This window comes from Uranotaenia lowii, chromosome 3, assembly GCF_029784155.1.
Source record: "Uranotaenia lowii strain MFRU-FL chromosome 3, ASM2978415v1, whole genome shotgun sequence".
NCBI lineage: Eukaryota > Metazoa > Arthropoda > Insecta > Diptera > Culicidae > Uranotaenia > Uranotaenia lowii.
Genome location: NC_073693.1, coordinates 171,549,451 through 171,571,516, shown reverse-complemented (window position 1 = coordinate 171,571,516; position 22,066 = coordinate 171,549,451). Strand labels below are relative to the sequence as shown.

At 40.2% G+C, this 22,066-nt stretch overlaps 1 protein-coding gene and 1 long non-coding RNA gene across 2 annotated transcripts; both read left to right on the top strand.

Annotated features, from left to right (window-relative positions):
- Nucleotides 1-792: 792 nt before the first annotated feature.
- On the top strand, nucleotides 793-4,273 carry LOC129756347 (uncharacterized). The gene is made up of 2 exons (XM_055753205.1): nucleotides 793-1,632; nucleotides 1,697-4,273. Exons 1-2 carry the CDS (start codon nucleotides 901-903, stop codon nucleotides 4,235-4,237), a joined length of 3,273 nt encoding a protein of 1,090 aa, XP_055609180.1. The 5' UTR covers nucleotides 793-900; the 3' UTR covers nucleotides 4,238-4,273.
- Nucleotides 4,274-20,718: 16,445 nt separating this feature from the next.
- Nucleotides 20,719-21,570, top strand: LOC129758442 (uncharacterized). Its single transcript, XR_008739986.1, has 3 exons — nucleotides 20,719-21,101; nucleotides 21,212-21,320; nucleotides 21,426-21,570. It is a non-coding gene; the product is annotated as an uncharacterized LOC129758442 (long non-coding RNA).
- The last annotated feature ends 496 nt before the right edge of the window (nucleotides 21,571-22,066 follow it).

The following is a 22,066-nucleotide window of genomic DNA, read 5'->3' as shown; positions in this document are numbered from 1 at the left end:
AAAATGGATCAAATAAAGTTCAGGAGCAAAACCAACACTACTGGTATTATTCGTGTTGGTTCTTTTCCTCATTTGAATTACTTGAATTGGAGAAAAACCTAACAAAGAATTTAATTCAGCTGTGATCTCATCCGGTGTCTGATCGCCAGTGAGACCACGAAGTACAACTTTAAATGGACGATCACTTCTAGTGTCGTACGTAAAAAATTGGTGTTTTTTATTATTCAAATAATTTAAAACCTTTTGAAAATCATTAAAAGATTCCGCCAATATACGAGCAGTTCCCCTTCGACCGATCTGAAAAGAAATCTTCACATCCTTGACGGAAGTGACGATTTCTTTTCGAAAGGCATTGAAGTCAGGAATCGTGACCGTTATTGGTGGAATCTTTTCGTTTTTAAGAGTATAAGAAGAAGAAGAAGGTTTCTTAGTACTCTTATCAGAATTAAATATGAATATTTCCTCATCACCGATGTTATGAAGGACATCGAATGAATTGGAAATTTCAACTTTTTTGGCAGATGGCCCTGGATTAGGTTCAGCAATCCGTTTTCTTCCGGCCCTTGAGCCGGCCGAAGACTTCCCCATGCTGGAAAGAAAAGAGAAAATATGAATAAAAGAAAATGAAAATAATTTTAGCACTGAAAAGTGCTGATTGAAATACAGGTAAGGAAAAAATAAATAATGTAAAATGTTCCTGCAGGTACACAGCAACGATACGATGCTCCGGCGTACGTGTTGACGGCTCAACGGTACAGATGGAAGTGATGATTATTAGGAGTGTCAATTTTCTTTGATATTCTCAAAAAAGGTAACGACAAGATTCATCAAAATTTACCGTCAATTCAGAACACTTCGCTTGGCTGGGTTGTTGGCGGTACACTTAGCAAACTTGCACCCATGAAAAGCGACAACTACGACATTGAGAAAGTCTTACTGATCAAGCATCATAATTGGACAGAAGAAGAATTAGAATGTGAAAAGTTGTTCAAAGAAACTACTAAGCGAGGATCTAATGGGAGATTCATTGTTAGACTACCCTTAAAAGAGAATGTTAAGAAATTGGGTTCATCGAAGGAAACAGCCCTAAGCCAATTTTTGAAATTGGAAGTTCGATTCCTTAGAGACCCTAAACTCAAATTGGATTACTGTGCGTTTATGAAGGAATACCTGGATATGGGCCATATGGAAGAAATAACTGATAGAGACATTGATCCTGCAAAACCCACGTTTTATTTCCCTCACCACCCAGTAATACGCCCGGAAAGCAGTACAACTAAACTACGTACAGTGTTCAATGGATCTGCTGTTACGTCAAGCGGAATGTCGTTAAATGACACTTTGATGATTGGTCCCAATATACAACAAGAACTTTTTTGTATATTGATAAGATTTCGATGTCCGAAGTTTGTATTAACAGCAGATATCAAAAAAATGTTTAGACAGGTCGAAATTGACAAGGCCGATAGACAGCTGCAGTTGATACATTGGAGATTCTCACCAGATGAACCGGTCAAAACATTCAGTTTAAAGACGGTGACTTATGGCACTAGTTCGGCACCATTCACTGCAGTTCGTTGCCTGCAACAATTAGCAGAAGAAAATAGAGAAAGTCATCCCGAAGCATCAAGGGTAAGATTTCGTAACTTGGAAGCATAAATAAACGCATTAAAAAATTTACTAATTTTCTAATTAGGTCATCATGGAGGACGTGTATATGGATGATCTTCTAACTGGACATAATGAACTTGATAAACTAAAACAGTTGCAGCGACAATTGATGCACATCTTGAGTACTGCTGGATTTGAATTGCATAAGTGGGGTTCAAATGAAAAGAGCCTTTTGCCCGGACAAAATGTGATCCCTGTCACAAAAATTTTAGGTCTACTTTGGGACTCTCACGCTGATAAGTTCAGTTTTAGTAACCAAGTGATCGACAATTTGACTGCTACGAAACGCCAGGTACTGTCTGAAATACAAAAGGTGTTTGACCCGTTAGGACTCCTCTCACCTATTATCATAAATGGAAAACTGCTAATGCAGGAGTTATGGGAATCGAAATTAGATTGGGACCAACCACTTCCAAAGGAGTTGGAGGACAAATGGAACTGGTTTAAAAAACAGATATATGAAATCAATCACATTAGTATTCCGAGACATGTGCCATCGGCAGGGGTTTTAGTTGAGTTACATGGGTTCTCAGACGCTGCCAAACCGGGCTACGGAGCTGCAATTTACGTAAGAGTAGATAACGGAAATAACATTTTGTCTCATCTACTCTGCGCTAAGTCTAGAGTTTCACCAGCAAAATCTAAGCAGACGAATCAAGACGATACCATACCAAGAAAGGAATTAAGAGCCGCATCGTTACTGGCAGATCTGATGCACAAGATAAAGCAAACTATTTTGTTTCCGATTCAAGGTATTTATTATTGGACGGACTCAATGGTTACTTTGGACTGGATCAACAAACCAGCACATGCTTGGCCAACATTTATTGCGAACAGGGTAGCATCAATACAGGAAAAAACAACTATTACGTGCTGGCATCATGTGAAATCAAAAGACAATCCTGCGGATCTCATCTCCAGAGGGGTGTCATCGAAAAAGTTAGCATCCAGTGCATTATGGTGGTCAGGTCCTGAGTTCCTGAAGGGAACAGGCGAATCATGGCTTCCAATGCCAAGAACACTTCTCGTAGACATCACGGCTCCTCCTGCAAAGGCGGAACCATCAAGCGAGACTTTTTTGTTGGAGAGGTTCTCGACTTACACTAAAACCCTGAGAATTACTGCATACTGTTTAAGGTTTGTCTACAACACCAAAAAACAGAATATTGTAAAACGTGTCGGAACTCTTGCGCTACAAGAATTGAGGGAGGCTGAAATCTTACTTATTCAATTTTCTCAAGAACGAGCATTCAAGCTGGAAAGAGAATTATTGCTTAACAATAAAGCTATCCCACGTTCAAGTCCCTTATTAACCTTAAACCCAGTCATTGATCGTGACGGCATCATTAGAGTTGGAGGGCGTTTGCAAGCTGCAAGAGTGACTTTCGACCAAAAACACCCAATAATTCTCCCAGCGAAATGTGTTCTATCAAAACAAATTGCCAAACTTTACCATCTCAAAAATCTGCATATTGGACCTCAAGGGCTTCTTTACTCCTTGAGAATGAAATATTGGCCTATTCATGGAAAAAATCTAACTCGACAAGTTGTGCACCAATGCTTAACTTGCTTCAAAAACAAACCAATCGGAATAACTCAAGTCATGGGTCAGTTGCCAGCAGCTAGAATCAATGAAGCAAGAACTTTCAAAACTTGCGGTGTTGATTTTGGTGGACCGTTCACTATCAAGGAGAATTTGATAAGAACGAAGAAGTTCTTAAAGGTCTACGTTGCATTGTTCATCTGTTTCAGCACTAGAGCTGTTCATTTAGAACTAGTGAGTAGTCTTACTAGTGCTGCCTTCATTGCTGCTCTACGGAGATTCTTTGGGCAAAGGGGTCGAAGTTCCGTAATCTATTGCGATAATGCAACCAATTTTACAGGAGCTAGTCACGAAATCGCCAGGAACGCTAAGAAATTGGAATATCAGCTTGCTCCCGAAATAAGTATGTTTTGTTCGACAGAAGGAGTTGAGTTCAAATTTATACCCCCTCGGTCGCCAAATTTCGGGGGCATTTGGGAAGCTGGTATAAAGAGCGTAAAACATCACATAAAAAGAGTACTCGGATCATCGATCCCGACCTATGAAGAAATGTTGACTCTACTGAAACAAATTGAGGGCGTTCTGAATTCAAGACCAATCTCACCAATGTCCGCGGATCCCTCTGACCCAAATCCATTAACGCCAGGACATTTCCTTATAGGTGAACCTATAAGTAACCTACCGGAAATTGATCTATCATCTGCTAAGCCACATCAGCTAACCCGATTCGGAGAAGTTCAGAAAAGTCTACAGTTATTTTGGAAGCGTTGGAGAACTGAATACCTGAATAATCTACAGCAAAGAACAAAGCGGGGTGCAAAATCCAAAACTAATCTCAAGCAAGGTGATTTGTGTCTAATAAAAGAAGACAATTTGCCACCTTTAGAATGGATAACTGGTCGCGTTGTGCAAGTGTACCCAGGACCTGACGGTAACGTGAGAGTTGCTACACTTCGTACTGCAAAAGGGGAAGTAAAACGAGCGATTTCAAAACTATGCCCATTTCCTACAAACGAGCTTTAAAAATCAATTTATTCATGTAACGGTTTGACAAAAAATAATAAACGATGAAAATGATACATCCATAAAGAGATAATCTGAAACCAATGAGAAATTTACTTTCTAATATTCTTTTACAGTCCTGGAATAGTGTTGGGAGGGGAGTATGTAAGATTCTGATAAATCCCAGTAGGCTGAGCTTCTTTCCAAGGAACCATAGCAACCCACTACTACCCATTTTCCCCTCATTGTAACCATAGCAATCATTTAGTTACCATAGCTACCGCTAGCAATCGTCGAAGTAGCCTGCGTGTGAATCGCGGGAAATGCGCTCTCTTTCTCTACGAACCAGCGGCCATAACAGACGTGCTTGCCCAGAAAACATCAGTATTGTCTGTCGAAGCAGGAAGGATTGAGTTGACGATTAATACGTCCAAGACGAAGTACATGCTGGCCTGCGGATCCGAGACCGACCGAACCCGCTTGTCCAGTAATAACAAGGTCACGATCGACGGCGATGAGCTGGAGATAGTCGAAGACTTTGTCTATCTCGGCTCACTGGTGACCGCAGACAACGACACCAGCCGTGAGATCCGGAGGCAAATTATCGGCGGAAGTCGTGCCTACTATGGACTCCACAAGCAACTGCGGTCGAGATGATTTAGCCCTCGCCCCTCTATATGACGCTCATTAGACCGGTTGTTCTCTACGGGTACGAGACATGAATATTGCTCGAGGAGGACCTGCGTGCACTCGGAGTTTTCGAGCGACGAGTGTTAAGAACCATCTTTGGCGGCGTACATGAGAACGGAGTGTGGAGGCGAAGGATGAACCACCAGCTCGCGCGACTCTACGGCGAACCCAGTATCCAGAAGGTGGTGAAGGCTGGCCGGATACGCTGGGCGGGACATGTTGCGATAATGCCGGACGACTGTCCTGCAAAACAGGTGTTCGCTACGAATCCGGTAGGAACAAGACGAGCGGGGGCGCAACGAGCGAGGTGGTTAGACCAAGTGGAGCGTGATCTGGCGAACGTGGGGTGCCCGAGAAATAGGAGAACGGTAGCCATGGACCGAGTGAATTTTAGGAATTATGTTCGTCAAGTTATGTCATGAGACGGAATACTATGTAAATAAAAATAAATAATTGTCCGTCGAAACCGACCGAAATTTCATGCGTTTTCCAATTTCATTTCTTTCTCCTCACACATTATTTTTCTACCGATCTTTACTCCGTAAAATTAGTTTGTTAATTGATTTTACATTCCCCCTCGGTGCGCGACGTACTCTCTTCCTTTGAAACTCTACACACTTTATTCTCACGCACTAATGAAAGATCTAGCTCATTTCCAAAAACGAGTAATTCATCTTCGGCTGTTGACAGTGATACCAATCATGCAGTCACTTCTCATTTGGTATATTGACGCATCTTCACAACCAGTTCTTGACATTCATCTAGCTATTCACCTTCCGTTTATTTTATCAATTATATATATTTTCACTTTATTTTTTACATTTTCGTATCCTGAATAAGGGGGGATGAAGGTTCCGGTCATCCCGTTTTCTTTATAGCCGATCAAAACTACCAATGCTTCCAAACATACATGTATACTTAGCAACAATCACGAATAGACTGGCTCGACTAGCTCGAATCCCAAGCTAACGAACTTAAGGGAAGAATGCCACGGTGTGGTAAATTCCTGGAAAAAAGGTAACGAACTTGACGAACTCAGACCAGTTGTCATTTTTCTCTTTTCTTCTTGCGGTCACATGTAGTCTGTCTCAACTACAATTTTCGTTTCGTTTAAAATACTGATATAAATCATTGTGTGTTGCTCAAGAAATTGTTTGTACAAATTCATTTAATTGAATGTGTTTAGGCACCGGAACACTATTTCGGATCGAATTAAGAACTCGCGACTTTAACTTAACTTCAAAATCGAAACACTTTATTTTCCGATTAGCTAATAATGAGCGTTTTATTGGGGTGATCTTATCAACACGGCGGATTGGTTTGAACTGTCCTCAAACTGTGTTGTGTAAAAAGTGGCGAAAATAGAGAAAATGAATATAAAACAAATTCCCAATTATTTACCATCAACACATTCATAAGTTCGTGTATGTATAATATGTCCTGAGAATATAGCATAACTTTTACTTTGTGTGCATTTTCTCCCTGTTCTGAACGGAGCTTATTTCTCCCGAAAGCTGCTTTAGATCGCTTTCGGGTAGGTCTAAATTCCCGTCGGGAAGTGTCAGCTCGTTCCCTGACTACCACTACTGAGCGGTGAGTTTACACTCAAACAGAATGTTTGTTTTTCATATTTGCAATATTTTCAACAAGTGTTTGTTGATTTCTTAGTTTCTAGCGTTACTCATTGCGTTAGTAAAAGCATATTGTCCGGATGTGTTGTGGTGGAGTTTCACTGTGACTTTGTAAAATGCTGTTTTTTGGTTGCATTATATGATAAAAAGTTCGACTTACATTCAAATTTAAAATTTTAAATATTCTAATACTTAACACAAATTAGGACAGTTACGGAGAATTGTTTAGAATAGCTTCCTCTAGCGTTGTTTTCTAATAACCGATGTTTTTGACAAGTTTTTTATCGATCTTTTTGTTATTGTATTTGTGTAAGATGTCTAAAACGGATGCAAGGATGGAGTTGAGATTTTGGACAGCAGTTCTCTGGTTGACTGTTTTTGTAGTATTCAAAATATGGCACATATCGAGGAAATTGAGAGTGTGTTTGTTGAAACTTGAGTCTATTACATTTGTTTTCTCTATGTTAAAAGTGTGTCCTGTCTCTATTATGTGTTCAACTAGAGCTGTGTTGTCCTTCTCTTTCTGTTTTTCTGTAGTTATTGATTTGTTTGTATTACCGTCTCGTTTTTTCTTTAGTAATTTGATGTTACTCCGGTGGCCTGCAGGACGTTGATCGAGAGCATTTTTGGTGAGTCCAATGTAAACATAGGGGTAAGGATCCTATGGGATCTGATATATTACATTGAACTTCTCATCAATACTCTTTGGGTCCTTTACTCTGCTATATGTATATGTAGATCTCCCACTGTACTGTTATGTTTTGTCTGGTGGCGATCTTGACATTAGGTTAGTCTTTTTTTTCAGACATTGGAGCCGGACTATCGTCTTAAAATAAGGTAGTGGCTCCAAATTGCGATGATAAACAAAATACGACGACCAAAGCGCGATCCCGAAGGCAGTACATGACGATGCTGACGAAGTTTGACTGCGTGGTAATGGACGACGAAACCTACGTCAAAGCCGACTACAAGCAGCTTCCGGGACTGCAGTTTTATACGGCAAAAAGAAGGGGAAAGGTAGCAGATATTTTCAAGCACATGAAACTGTCAAAGTTCGCGAAGAAATATCTGGTTTGGCAAGCCATCTGTACCTGTGGCTTGAAAAGCAGCATTTTCATAGCTTCCGGGACTGTCAACCAAGAAATTTACGTGAAAGAGTATTTCAATAAACGTCTGCTGCCGCTGCCTTTCCTGAAGAAACACGGTTTTCCCGTTCTGTTTTGGCTGGATTTGGCATCTTGCCATTACGGTAAAAAGGCCATGGAGTGGTACGCCGCCAACAACGTGCAAGTGGTTCACAAGGACAAGAACCCTTCCAACACGCCAGAGCTCCGCCCCAGGTGGCTGTACAAAATCTGATGGCAAAGATTAAGCGTAAGGCCCGACAATTCGGATTTGGAAAAGCGGAAGCCTAACTGAATATTTTTCCTGAATTTTAAACTTGAAAAAGAAATTTAATTTGATTTTTTAAATAATCGGCTTCACCGATTTACACACGTTTTCTCTTGACCAAATTTTGACCGTATCACCCTTTACTTGGTCAGATAGGAGTTTTTGAATAGTAATGATGGCTAAACTAAATTGAAACTTGATAGATTAAGCGTTCTTAAGCTACCGTAAGAAAATAAGTTCGCTAACCAAAAGTTAGCGTAACTTATTTGTATATTGAACTATAATTCGTCGATGATGCGGTATCTGCCTTCTACAGTCAGCTTTGGAGCGTATTACGCGAGCACACGCCCCAAAAACGATCCACCCACCGCAAGCCCTTTAAACTTCCCTGGTGGAACTCCGAACTGCGAACAAACCTCAATTTGGTCCGAAAAGCTCGCAAACGCTACTTCCGAAGCAAAACGGATACTAATAAAGCACTTCTATTGAAACTAGAGAACGATTATGCGGCTCTGCGCAATTCCACCTTTGAGCGATACATTCAGAATATTGAACGTGGTATAAAGCAAGATCCCTCTACTTTTTGGAAGTATATCAATAGCCGCCGCCTCACAAACATTGTTCCTTCATCTGTCACGTTCCAGGAACGCACATCGGGAACTGCTAGAGAGTCAGCTGATTTGTTTGCCGAATTTTTCAGCAGTGTGTATAGTCCGCAAACCTTAAACTGTGACGACGCCTACTTCGAATCGTTGCCTACCTACAACATTAGGCTGCCACAGCCTGATTTCACTATTGAGGAGGTGTTTATTGCTTTGAGTAAGCTCGATCCGTCGAAAGGGCCCGGTCCTGATGGGATTCCATCGTCGTTGGTATCAAAAATCGCAGCATCTCTTGCCATACCGCTACGTATAATTTTCAACAGATCGATTTCTGAATGTGCTTTTCCCAGCCACTGGAACCTGCTTCAGTACCTCCAATCCTTAAATCTGGAAACTATCACCGTGTAGAGAACTACCGGCCCATATCAATATTGTGCTGCTTTTCCAAAGTCCTCGAGTCTCTGATATACGAAAGGCTATATTCAGCAGCTAAACCAATACTCACCGAATACCAGCACGGATTTGTAAAGAAAAAATCAACGCTGACAAATCTGATGTGCTATGTAAATGAATTGCACACCGCAACAAATAAAAAAATGCAAGTTGATTCAATATATATATCGATTTTGCTAAGGCTTTCGACAAAGTACAACACAGCATAGCAACAACAAAGCTCGAACGCTACGGTTTTCCTTCATGGATAATAAAATGGCTGCATTCCTACCTGGTAAAACGCCAAGATTACGTAAACATCCGAGGAACACACTCTACAGAATTCGACATGCCATCCGGTGTTCCTCAAGGTAGTCACCTAGGGCCGCTTATCTTTGTGCTTTTCATAAACGACATAGCTACCTACCTCAACTCGACTAAACTACTGTACGCCGATGACCTAAAAATTTACAGAGTCATTGACTCGATAGTGGACTGCATTGCGCTTCAGGAAGATATGAACAAATTATTATTATGGTGTGATACGCATGGGATGGAAGTGAATGTCGGAAAGTGTAAATGCATAAGTTTTCTCAGGACTAGAGCATCAATTGAATACGAATATTCGCTCAGGGACTCCACCTTAGAAAGAGTTTCAACGATAAAAGATCTCGGAGTTACTTTCGATCAAAAGCTCTCGTTCGCACAGCATATCTCGACAACCACAGCAAAAGCGTTTGCCTTATTCGGATTTCTTCGCCGAAATACACTGAGTTTGGAAGACCCCTATGCTCTTAAAACAGTATTCTGCTCGTTAATACGAAGTGTACTGGAATATGCTGGACCTGTTAGGGCACCTTACCAATCCGTTCACATCGAAAGGATAGAGAGGGTCCAGAAAAAAATTCTTCGCTATGCACTACGAAGATTGCCCTGGCGAGATTCTGTACGTTTACCACCTTATTCCGAGAGATGTGGTCTTCTGTCACTGACGTCTTTGAGTAATAGGAGGACGTACTTGCAACGGATCTTCGTGTACGACATCTTAACAAACGTTATTGATTGCATTCTCTCAATTTGCACGCTCCAGCTCGACAACTACGCAATCAAAATTTTCTCTGGCTACCAAGAAGCAGAACGAGTTTTGGCCAAAATCATCCACTACATCGATGCTGTCATGCTTTCAACGAAGTTTCCCACCTGTTCGACTTTAACGTATCAAATTCGATGTTTAAACGTTCGATCCGTGATTTAACTTAATTTTAAAATGATACATTGTATGTTACTTAGGTTAATTTTTAATTTTAAGACTTTAAGTCTGTATGACTTCACGGTCAAAGACTCCAAATAAATAAAATAAATTCTAGATTTTTTTCTGACACAAGGGTATCCACTTCTCAAAATTCTCAAAAATTCAGGTTCAACAAAGTTTGCCGGGTCAGCTAGTTCAACATAATTGTAAAGCCCAGAATAGGAGAAAGGGTGGAAGAATCGTTTCAATTGGAACATATAAATCAACGGACATCTTCGTTACTCGTCGAGCTGAATCGATTGGTATAAATATATAAAGTGGGGTCTTGGACCTTTAATTAATGATAGCCTCAACTGACCGCTCGCTATACTTTTCTATATGAAAGGCAAAACTACAACTGTATTGAAATAAACTAGCACGACAAAATAGATTATTTCAAATTATTAAGTAATACTAAATTTTCTAAGAATCTGCCATAATATTAAACAACAAGATGAACTTACAATCCATTTGATATTTGCAATCGCTGAACAGTTTTCAAAACCTGTCTTAAATTATTCATCTACAGAAAAGTTATTCAAAGAGCCAAACATTTTCCATCGTAGCTTAAATGAAAGCTTTAAAACAGGGCCAACCTGGTGAAAACACACAGCACGTAGAACCAGTACAGTGGCAAAGTTTATATAAGGAACCTGAATTCGAATGCTTAACAGGATATAAATGATCGAACAAGATTACTTGCTTTCAGCTGCAGTTTATTTTCTCCAGTGACTTTAGAACTTTCCACATACATTAGCACCCTTAGAGCGAAAAAAAAAACGAATCTAGAATGGGTTCAACAGCACCCGAGCGGGCCGCCAAACTGGCTTGAATTGGCCGTCCGTCGTCTACTAACTTTTGCCCAAACCTCCCAAGCCCCAAGTTCGGGGCAGTTGCAATCAGCAAAACCCGAAAGTCAAAAGCCAAAATAAAAGAGAGAAAACTACAGAAGTTAGATTTTCCACTCTGTTTTCGCCCCATGAGGGCAGCAAGTTTTTCCACCGGAACGCCATATGTTTTGCTGAAGTTTCGGCAACGGTTCAACTGTGCGGCAAGTTGGTTAGAGTTTTCTTCAAATTTGTTCGAAAACAGTAATAAATAATGGTGCACTGTGCATCTCGTTCGAATGCGGCGGCAACGGCTTCGGAATTCGGAGAGGACACAGACGGACGCAAACGTGTGAATGGTGGAAAAACGTTGAAATCCGGAGAAGTTTTAGTTCAAATAGGTATGTGTGCATTACAAATGAAAACTCACACGTAATTTGTCGTTTGAAAAGTGTCGAGTAGTTGAAGTTTGCAATATTAGGGTGTTCTTCACTCACTAGAATATGCTGAATGCATCAATGAACTTGAAAAAAAAGATTGAAATTTAATTCCTCATGCTCAAGTCTCAACTCTCAATACATCATAACCTTAGCTCCCATTTTGTTAAAACACGAAATTTTATACATTTGAACTAATTGAAAAAGTCAATTGTCATAATTACATATGTTTGGTTCTGTCATGATCCCTTTTCCTTATTTTCATCATATCTATTTGGGAAAATTTAGCAACTCGCCGTCTTTTGCATTATCTGACAGCGTGTAATTTATATGCTCCAAAAGATGGAACGACACAAGAACTCGTAGATGATACAGAAGCATTTTCGTGAGACTAAAAAAAGTGATATCTTTTAAGCTCGGTTCTTACATGGATTTTATTTTTCTATTTAATCGACATTTCCGGCAAGTTCAGATTTAAAACTTAACAATGTATCGCGATGATAAAACACATTTTTACACGGATTTTAATGAAAATTTTGGCTCGGATGAGCGGAGTTCTACTGTACATATTTCGTGCTCTCTCTTAGTTGGCACCAAGATATTCCAATTTAATCAACTACTGTTAATGTCTTGGAGGTTATGTTACTTACATGAAAATTATAAACTATTTTAAAATATTTTTGTACTTTACCTAGATTTTGTACATATTGATTACTGTTTGCATACTCAAAGGCGCTTATCGCGCTCATTGTTTATAATGGCTAAAAATGAATGTTTATTAAAAAAAAAAAGTTAGATAAAGTAATTTGTTTATAAATTTATTTACATAGTATTCCGTCTCACGACATAACTTGACGAACATAATTCCTAAAATTCACTCGGTCCATGGCAACCGTTCTCCAATTCCTCGGGCACCCCACGTTCGCCAGATCACGCTCCACTTGGTCTAACCACCTCGCTCGTTGCGCCCCCGCTCGTCTTGTTCCTACCGGATTCGTAGCGAACACCTGTTTTGCAGGACAGTCGTCCGGCATTCTCGCAACATGTCCTGCCCAGCGTATCCGGCCAGCTTTCACCACCTTCTGGATGCTGGGTTCGCCGTAGAGTCGCGCGAGCTCGTGGTTCATCCTTCGCCTCCACATTCCGTTCTCCTGTACGCCGCCAAAGATGGTTCTTAACACTCGTCGCTCGAATACTCCGAGTGTACGCAGGTCCTCCTCGAGCAATATCCATGTCTCGTGCCCGTAGATAACATCCGGTCTTATGAGCGTCATATACAGGTTACACTTCGTGCGAGGGCAAAGTCTTCTCGACCGCAGTTGCTTGTGGAGTCCATAGTAGGCACGACTTCCGCTGATAATTCGCCTCTGGATCTCACGGCTGGTGTCATTGTCTACGGTTACCAGTGAGCCGAGATAGACAAAGTCTTCGACTATCTCCAGCTCGTCGCCGTCGATCGTGACCTTGTTATTACTGGACAAGCGGGTTCGGTCGGTCTCGGATCCGCAGGCCAGCATGTACTTCGTCTTGGACGTATTAATCATCAACCCAATCCTTCTTGCTTCGCGTTTCAGTTTGCGGTAGATGTCTTCCACCGCCGCAGATGATCTGCCGACTATATCAATGTCATCGGCAAAGCAGATAAGTTGACTGGATCTGTTGAAAATCGTGCCCCGCATTTCGCCCACCGCTCGTCGAATAACACCTTCTAGCGCCACGTTGAACATCATGCAGGATAGACCATCACCTTGTCGAAGCCCCCTGCGCGATTCGAATGAACTCGACAATTCACCCGAGATCCGCACACAGCACTGCGTTCCATCCATCGTCGCCTTGATCAGTCTGCTCAGCTTCCCGGAAAAGCCGTTCTCGTCCATGATTTTCCATAGCTCGTTACGGTCTATCGTGTCGTATGCGGCTTTGAAGTCGATAAATAGATGGTGCGTAGGGACTTGGTATTCCCAGCATTTTTGGAGGATTTGCCGTAATGTGAATATCTGGTCCGTCGTTGACCGTCCCTCCATGAAGCCGGCCTCATGACTTCCCACGAATCTGTTTGCTTGTGGCGTTAGGCGACGGAGTAGGATTCGGGACAGCACTTTGTAGGCGGCATTGAGGACAGTGATCGCTCGGTAGTTCTCACAGTCCAATTTGTCGCCCTTCTTGTAGATGGGGCATATTACCCCCTCCTTCCACTCCTCCGGTAGCTGTTCTATGTCCCAGATCCGGACTATCAACCGATGTAGGCAATCGGCCAACTTGTCCGGGCCCATTTTGATGAGTTCCGCTGCGATGCCATCCTTCCCAGTCGACTTGTTTCTATTCAGCTGGCGAATGGCGAATGGCGAATGGGAACGATGCAGCTGCTCCAGCTCCTCCTCCTCCAGGCGGCGCTTTTTCTCCTGGAAAATTCGGACTCGCTGCCTCTTCCGCTGTCGGTGATTTTCCACATTTCGACGGGTGCCTCTTTGCACTGCTGCCGCCCGCGCGGCATTCTCTTCGTCCATCACCCTCCTACACTCCTCGTCGAACCAGTCGTTCCGTCGAGTTCGCTCCACATCGCCCTCTGCCGGCAGCGCTGCTTCGACCGATTGCGCGTAGTCTGCCGCGACCTCAGGTTGCTTCAGTCGCGCGATATTTAACCGAGGCGGGCGCCGGTTGCGTGTGTTGTTCACTACGGAGAGTTTTGGGCGCATCTTCACCATCACCAGATAGTGGTCTGACTCGATGTTGGCGCCTCGACAGGATCTGACGTCGATGATGTCCGAGAAGTGCCGGCTGTCAATCAAAACGTGGTCGATCTGTGATTGCGTTTGGTACGGTGATCTCCAGGTGTACTTGTGTGGGAGACGGTGCTGGAAAAAGGTACTACGTACGGCCATTCGTTTGGAGGCGGCGAAATCAATAAGTCTGAGGCAGTTTTCGTTGGTCAGCTGGTGCGCACTGAACACAATTGTCGGTATGAATTCCTCCTCCTGGCCGACCTGAGCATTGAAATCCCCGATGAAGATCTTGATATCATATTTTGGGCAACGGTCGTATTCACGCTCCAGCTGCGCGTAAAATTCGTCTTTGTCGTCACCGGTACTTCCGAGGTGAGGGCTGTGCACGTTGATGATGCTGATGTTGAAGAACCGTCCCTTGATTCTCAACCGGCACATTCGTGAGTTGGTCGGCCACCACCCGATCACGCGCTTTTGCATCTTTCCCATCACTATAAAAGTTGTTCCAAGCTCGTGTGTGTTGCCGCAGCTCTGGTAGATGGCACGACCATCTTGGTACGTTCGTACCGTGGAGCCCTTCCAGCATACCTCCTGCAGCGCTACGATGTCGAATTTGCGGCTCTTCAATTCGTTGGAGAGCACGTGGGTACTGCCCACAAAATTTAGAGATCGGCAGTTCCAAGTTTCCAATCGCTATTCCCTTTTCGTCGCGTGGTTCTTTGCCGATTTCCATCCGAAATTTGTTGTTCGTTGTTCGTTGCTTATGTTTTTTTGTAGTCACGGGCTCGCAAGGCCCGCAGCTAACCTCACTATCTCGCAGGAGGACCGTCGTGATGTTGCTGTTTTGGGTCCCGAACACCACCAGGACGTTGTTGCACTCCGCACGCCGCCCCTGACATGGAGAACAGACGCGTACGAAGCCCCCTGACTCAGTCTGCATGCGACCAAAGCATCCACCGGGGTTGGGTACCCGATCTCCGCTAAGGTTGCTCGCACCCCAGCTAGTACCACGCGAAGGTAGAGAATCGGAGTTGCAGACAAGAGGTGATATGACCACTACCTGAAGGTTGGGTGTTTGGGGTCTCGAGTTGCACATTGTCTACCGTTCGCTAGCCAAAGTAATTTGTTGTAAGCTGTATTCCTTTCGTTGTTTTTGTATAAGATGTTGAACAACTTCAAAAAATGGAAGGAATTCATTGGTTTTTCTTATCAAATGTCTTTCAACAAAAAAAGAGTAGGGGAGAGTGGGGTATCGTGGGCCATGGGGAAACGTGGGCCACTTTCAATATCTCAGATGTGTGTTGAGATAAAAATCTCAAACCAACTGTCATCGTCGTCGCTTTGCGTGTGCATATATTTCTATATGTTGTTGACTGAAATACGCATCATATGCTTTTTTTATTTATCAAGCAAAAAATATTAAGAAAAATTTACTTACATAATTAAAAAAACACCCGCTAATTTCATCGATTGGGATCCTAAAGTGCATAACAAAAATATGCTCATACGCTTATGATCTTAGTTTTGTCTTGATCTTTCTCATGGAAAAGGAATTTTTAATGAAACGTCAATAAGTCACACAAACGCAACCAATTTGCAAATCATAGCTTGTGGGGAATCGTGGGCTACACCTCTTCAACCACCTATATTTTCATGTTTTTATACACATTAAGAACTTAAAATACGTTTTTCCTATCTGTAAAATTTTCTTATGCCAAATGAAGAGTTATGAAAAATATTTTGTCCATCCTATATAAGAAATTTTGCAAAAACGTTCGCGAGCCAGGTTTTGGAATCTATTCGATCATACACAGCTCACTTTTTTATTTCATCATCTGAAATTGCTTTAAAATAACGAAATGAATTAGGAAATCACAGTTTTGGGTTAACTCATAAAGTTTGCATGTTATTTGGTCAATTTGGATTTGGTGGCCCACGATTCCCCACCATTTTTCAAAATCCAAAAAATATTGCTTTTTTTCAAACAGTCAGAATTTAAGAAAAATAACTTATAAAAATTTGGAAAAAATACCTTATGATAACTTGAAAATGTAGAAAACCAAACCGTTTTTTATTTTCATTTTATCTTTTATAATAAAGAAGTTATGGAGCAACGAAAAAAAGTGGCCCATGATTCCTCACTCTCCCATACTTTTGGTTAAATTTTACAAAAAGAAGAGTACTCTCATTTCTCGATCGAAAAAGAGTACAAGTACTCTCAAAAGAGTACGTATGGTAACCCTACTCTAGGGATAAATTATACCCATAAAATACATTTTGGAAAACTGCCTCTTAAAAAAATTGAGAGCTTACTAATGCTTTGAAAATATGGCTTTATAGAGTTCATATTATATTTTTACGAATAGCATATTGGAATAAATGTTTTTATAATAATTTTTACTTGTGAGAAACATTATAAAGTGATAAAAAAAGATCTTCAAATCACATTTTGTAAACATTTTCAAAAAAAGTTCAATAACTCGATAATTTTTTTTTTAATTTGTTAAGGTAATAGCATTGTTGTTTTGTTCTATTTGGCACATTTTTCTAGATTATTTGATATTTGTAAGACATTCTTGTTTAGAGATTAAGCGAGGGAATCAAGTACCCTCCCTCAGTGACCACGTATCCTCATTCTCCCCTACTTAATTCGTCTAAGTGGTCGAGATTTTATCAATTTATTGCTTACAAACTATGATAATTTGTTACCATTCAGAGTGTTGTACTGTTCATCTGTAGGTAAGAAGAGTATTTTTTTTAATTTTTTCAACACATAAATTTCTATCTTGTGAAAATCTTTTAAATTTGAGTAAAATTATAACCGCCAATTTTTAAACTTTTATTTCCATTTCCTTCATCCTCTCTTCTACAATTATCATTAAAACGTCATCAATTGAAAGGGGTCTTGTAAACGTACATATTACGCTTAAGCAGCAACAAATATTACGTCAGAAATCAAATGCACCTAAAAAAAAGAAAGTATGGGCCGCTTGAAATGTGATAAAATCGTACGAACAGCAAAATATGAAAATATTGAACAGAAATGTATGAATTCAAAGTGCTTCACATACTCCTCTTCGATTGCTCTCGCCACTTTACATATCTACTGGTTTCATTTGAATGTAAAAAAAATCAATTCAACTCTCAACTGTTTCGGTTAAATATTACCCTACCTGGGCGAGTGCAGGTATCAATGCAGCTTCTCGTTGAAACATCCCATGGATGAAATGTAAGCATCATCGAAAGTTCTAAAACGCCAAGGGGTATGAGAGATGGAAAAAATTGAAATGATGCTTGTTATGCTTTCACCGCATATAGTTTTTTCTTTGCCTACCTACATAAAGTCACTGCAAAGTCCACGTGTAGTGAAAAAGCCAAAAAAAAACAAGCTTTTTTCCCCTTTCCGCATAACACCCTGGAGGGCAAGCCAAGCAAAAAGACGATCAACCTACAACTTTTCCGAGAATGCAGCAAAACTCGAAGGTGATGCTGGAGAAGTCGGGTTCGCAAAATAAAGCGAAAAAAACCTGAAAACTCTCGAAACCAGCTGCGGAAGGAAGGACATTTTCCCCACAGTATAGCAGCGTAATACAGTAAACAAATAAGTTGGAAGTTTTCATGGTTATTGGACTTTCCTCCATTCAAATTTAATTTTATCCTTATGGCCGTACTGGTTTGATGCTGTGAATGGTAGCACGGCTTATGGCAAACGGAAGCAGATTTTGTAATCAATATTGAAAGCATGTAGTTGACGTTGTCAAAAAGCGTTGGGACTCAATTGGTAGCACATTCTAATCTTGACATTAATTCGGTTGAATATTTACTTGAATTGGAGTAACAGATTCATGTCAACTATAGTCAAGAGTGATAGAAATCGTTTGATGTTTTCCTTCACTTTTTTGTTTTTACTCTTTAAAACATTGTTTTTTTAAGTGGTAAAGGGTTTCTAAGTGTTAATCCTTTAAATGCGTTGTGTTGCTTTCAAACAACACTAATTTGAATCAAAATATCTCGGAAACGCGTAGAAAATTTTGAGTGATGTTTAGACAAAAAATATTTTTGAATAAAAAAATTTCATCGTAGTTTCTAGGGTAGGTGTACCCTCCTCCGTCGTATCCCTCTGATTCGTCGCAATTCAAGAATGCATGTTTTAGAGCCGAAAAATCACTTTCCACTTTAATTGGCTACTTCACATGATAAACTTAAGCTTGTGAATTTATTTTCTATCACAAATTTGTAACTTTTAAAACTATTTCTTAATTTATTTGATATTGAAATCGCGAAGTGAATTGAATTATTGATGCACTCCGCCATATTGTAAAACGAACTTAGTGATTCCCCCAACGTGTTTCTTTATTTTATCGCTTCCTGTCAATGCATATAACGATCAAAATCATAAAATTCGACAGAAAAGTGTTGAAATAAAATTAGAAAAATGATTTCAAACTAATCTGAACTATATAAATTTGTCAATATTCGATTGAAATCGAATCGCTCGGGCCCCATAATCAGAGGTGCCAGGTGTCCTGATTTATCAGGATTTGTCCTGATTTTCGAGAGACCGTCCTGATTTTTCAAAAACTCTCGAGTTGTCCTGATTTTTGAAAATTTGTCCCTAAAATGTCCTGATTTTTCCTGATTTTCATAAAAACTTCTTAAATATAATCGAATTTGTAGTTAAACTATGAGAAAATCGAATAAATAGGTTATAAAATAGTTAAACTCATTTAACAGATGATAATCTTCGGTTCAGATGATATTTAAATTGTGTTTTTCGATAAGAACTACCGGTAGCTGCGTACTGTTGTTGCATAAATCGAGGATTTTACAGCACCTGTATTGCGCCTTTATTTATGCAATCTAAGCAGAAATCCTTATTGTTTTCATGAATAAAGAGGTGTCCTGAAAAATCCTGATTTTCAACTTCGAGTTGTCCTCATTTTTGACGTAACCACCTGGCACCCCTGCCCATAATTCGTCGTAATTTTGCGACAGGAATAGGGAACCGTTTTGCAAGAATTGGAATTAGACCGGTTCATTTTTACTATTTTTTGCTGAACACAGTCGGACTCATAGAAAATGAACATAATGGATTTCCAAGTAATCACAACACAATACAGTAATTTTGTTTATTTTGAAGCTAGGAACTTGATGCGCTGGGAGATAAGTGGAAAAAGTCTATTTATATTGATAAATTACTTGAATGTATTCAGCATTGCTTTTCAAATGAACAAAGAATTGATGGATTTTTTAGCTTAGTGGTTGGTGTTTTACAAATTATTTACTAACAGTATCGTGCATAATTTAATAAACGTTTGAGTGCACGCAAGAATATCTCCAACTTTACACTTTTCTAACGTTCAACTCCAATGAAATTGTTTCTTCAAAATTATTTCATATTTTAATATTTGATTATTTTTGGTTCTATTATCTGATGACACTAAACCCTTCTCAAGTGTTTGAAACTTGAGATACATCAATTATTTGAAAATTAGACTTTTTAAGCTTCTTGCATTCAAACTGCAATATCGCACATACGACCAAACGCTTTGGTCTACAGAATGGTCACTGAGAGATCCTTGAAAACTAAAACTAAAACTTCTCCAGTTTTCAGAAATTCTCTAAATGGGGATCAACTCGAGGAAAAAATTTCAATTCCTGGACCGAAAACCTCGATTTTTATTGAATCTTTACGATGCATGGAAAAACGATGAAAAAAATTCCCGTTGAAGGTCAAAATGACAAGAGAATTTGTTTGAATAAAAAAGGTCTAATATTGTGCTGCCTGCAATTGCCTTAGCCAAGCAATGGTACCTAGATACAAAAACGCTACCTTGGGATTTCTTGGCAAGTCCATTTTATTGCGACTCAGATCTCATTCGAACTTTGCAGTTATCCTGCGCGGTTGATCCGTGCGAAGTAAATAATCGCATTTGTATGAACCGCAACCGCAAAATTCCAAATCTATCCCTCCTGAGGGAGGAATAGTTCGAGACAATTTCGGTAGAATTGAATAGAAGGTATAATACTTTGCTGCCTGCAGATGCATTAGCCAAGCAATGGTAGACCTGTTTAGAATAAAGCTATCCTAGTTTCATAGCCAGGGATGCCAGGTGTTGAAGATAAAAAATCTGGGCAATTTTGTAAAAAAGTCTGGGTGTGTCTGTGCATACACTGTAAATTTTTGCCTCGGTTTCCAGCAAAAAAAATTGCTGGAAACGTTCAGCAATCCAAATTTTTGCTGGAAACCAGCAATCGGTTTTCGAATTGCTGGATTTTTCAGCATTTGGTTATGTGCTTGTCATTTTTGCTGAAAAATCAGCAATCGGTTTTCAAATTGCTGGACTCTCCAGCAATTGATCTAGTTTGCTGGAAAATCAGCAATCGAGTTGTCAATGGCCTGTGTCGGCAAGCGCCTGTCCATAACGGCCGCTTGGAGCCGCCACTAGTACCCTCTCACAGAGAGAGGGAATGAAGAGAGTGAATCTGTTAAAAAAGAGATATTTACCCCGTTTGTTGTGATCTTGTTTTTCTGTTTTGATTTCATTCGTACTATGAATGATGGCAAGGTAATATTTTTTTCGGAAATTTGTGTGTGGATTTTCGGGACCATTCAGACCGGACCAGATCACTTAATGGCAGCCGTCGGGAGCAGAGAGTTCTCCGAAATAATTTGGTTAATCGTATTCTACAGTTTGAAGCACATTATCATGTAGTTCTACGTTTCGTTAATCACAACAGCAACTTCTCCGGCCGGAGCAGGACCAAGTTACAGTTAATCTACCGCGGATGGATCCTGGTCCGTTTGGTCAGCAGCAGCAGCAAACGTACCCAAATCACAGATAGTAGCAGCCGATACAGTAAGTAGAAAAATGTTCTAACATTTTTCCGGGCACTTGTTTTGCCAAAATACCTCAGTAAAATTTAAATTTACATTTGGAATTACCCATATTTTGAATTTTCTTCACAGAATGCCCTGAAAAGATGGAAAAGCATATCCAATGCACCCGGTGCAACGAGAAGTTGAAGGAATTCGAATAACTGAGCCGCAGAAACAGCGGTCTTAGACTGAGAGTTCGGTAAATATTTTTGTAAAAATTTTAACATTTTTGACCTGTTTACAAAGTTTATAAGGTAAGCTTCCATTTTTTTTATTTCTTATCAGAGTTTTATTTCATTTGCAGTACGAATCAGGAAAATCCGAAGAAATGGTTCAGGTTGTGCGATTGCCCTCTCGGCTGGGTAGCAGGCACATGATAGAGATGGCTACTGAAACGAGTTTCAAAAACGCGATTCCACGATTCACTTAGATACACAAATAAATTAGTTTCAAAACAAATAAATTTTTACCAAAGGTAAGCGTAGGCCACACTTTAATACAAAATTTAGAAATATTATTCGCACCGAGTCACATGGTTTGATGTTTAAATGTACAGTAAGATATACTCTATTGCCCCCTGCTGAATACATTGAGCTAGGCTGGCTCTTTTTGCTTCTTGCTTCATTTCGGATTTTTTTTCAACAAATAAGTCTCCCGATTAATCCAGTGTTAACTTCCGATATGAGGTGGCAAAACATCAAATTTCAGCTTTTCTTCCACTTTTGTACAAAGGCATCTGCTGCTGTTGCAATCAATCAACAAAATACACCCTACGACCTAGCCAACATGTAAATGCCTGCTGAAAAGCTGCATGCTTTGTAGCCTGAAAAAGTAAAAAATGTTAAGTGAATTTATTTTTAATAAAAAAAAACTGTTTTATCGCACCTGGAAAAGCAAAACAACTGATCGGATAACCTGATGTCATGTCTCACTCCTGTAGATTTT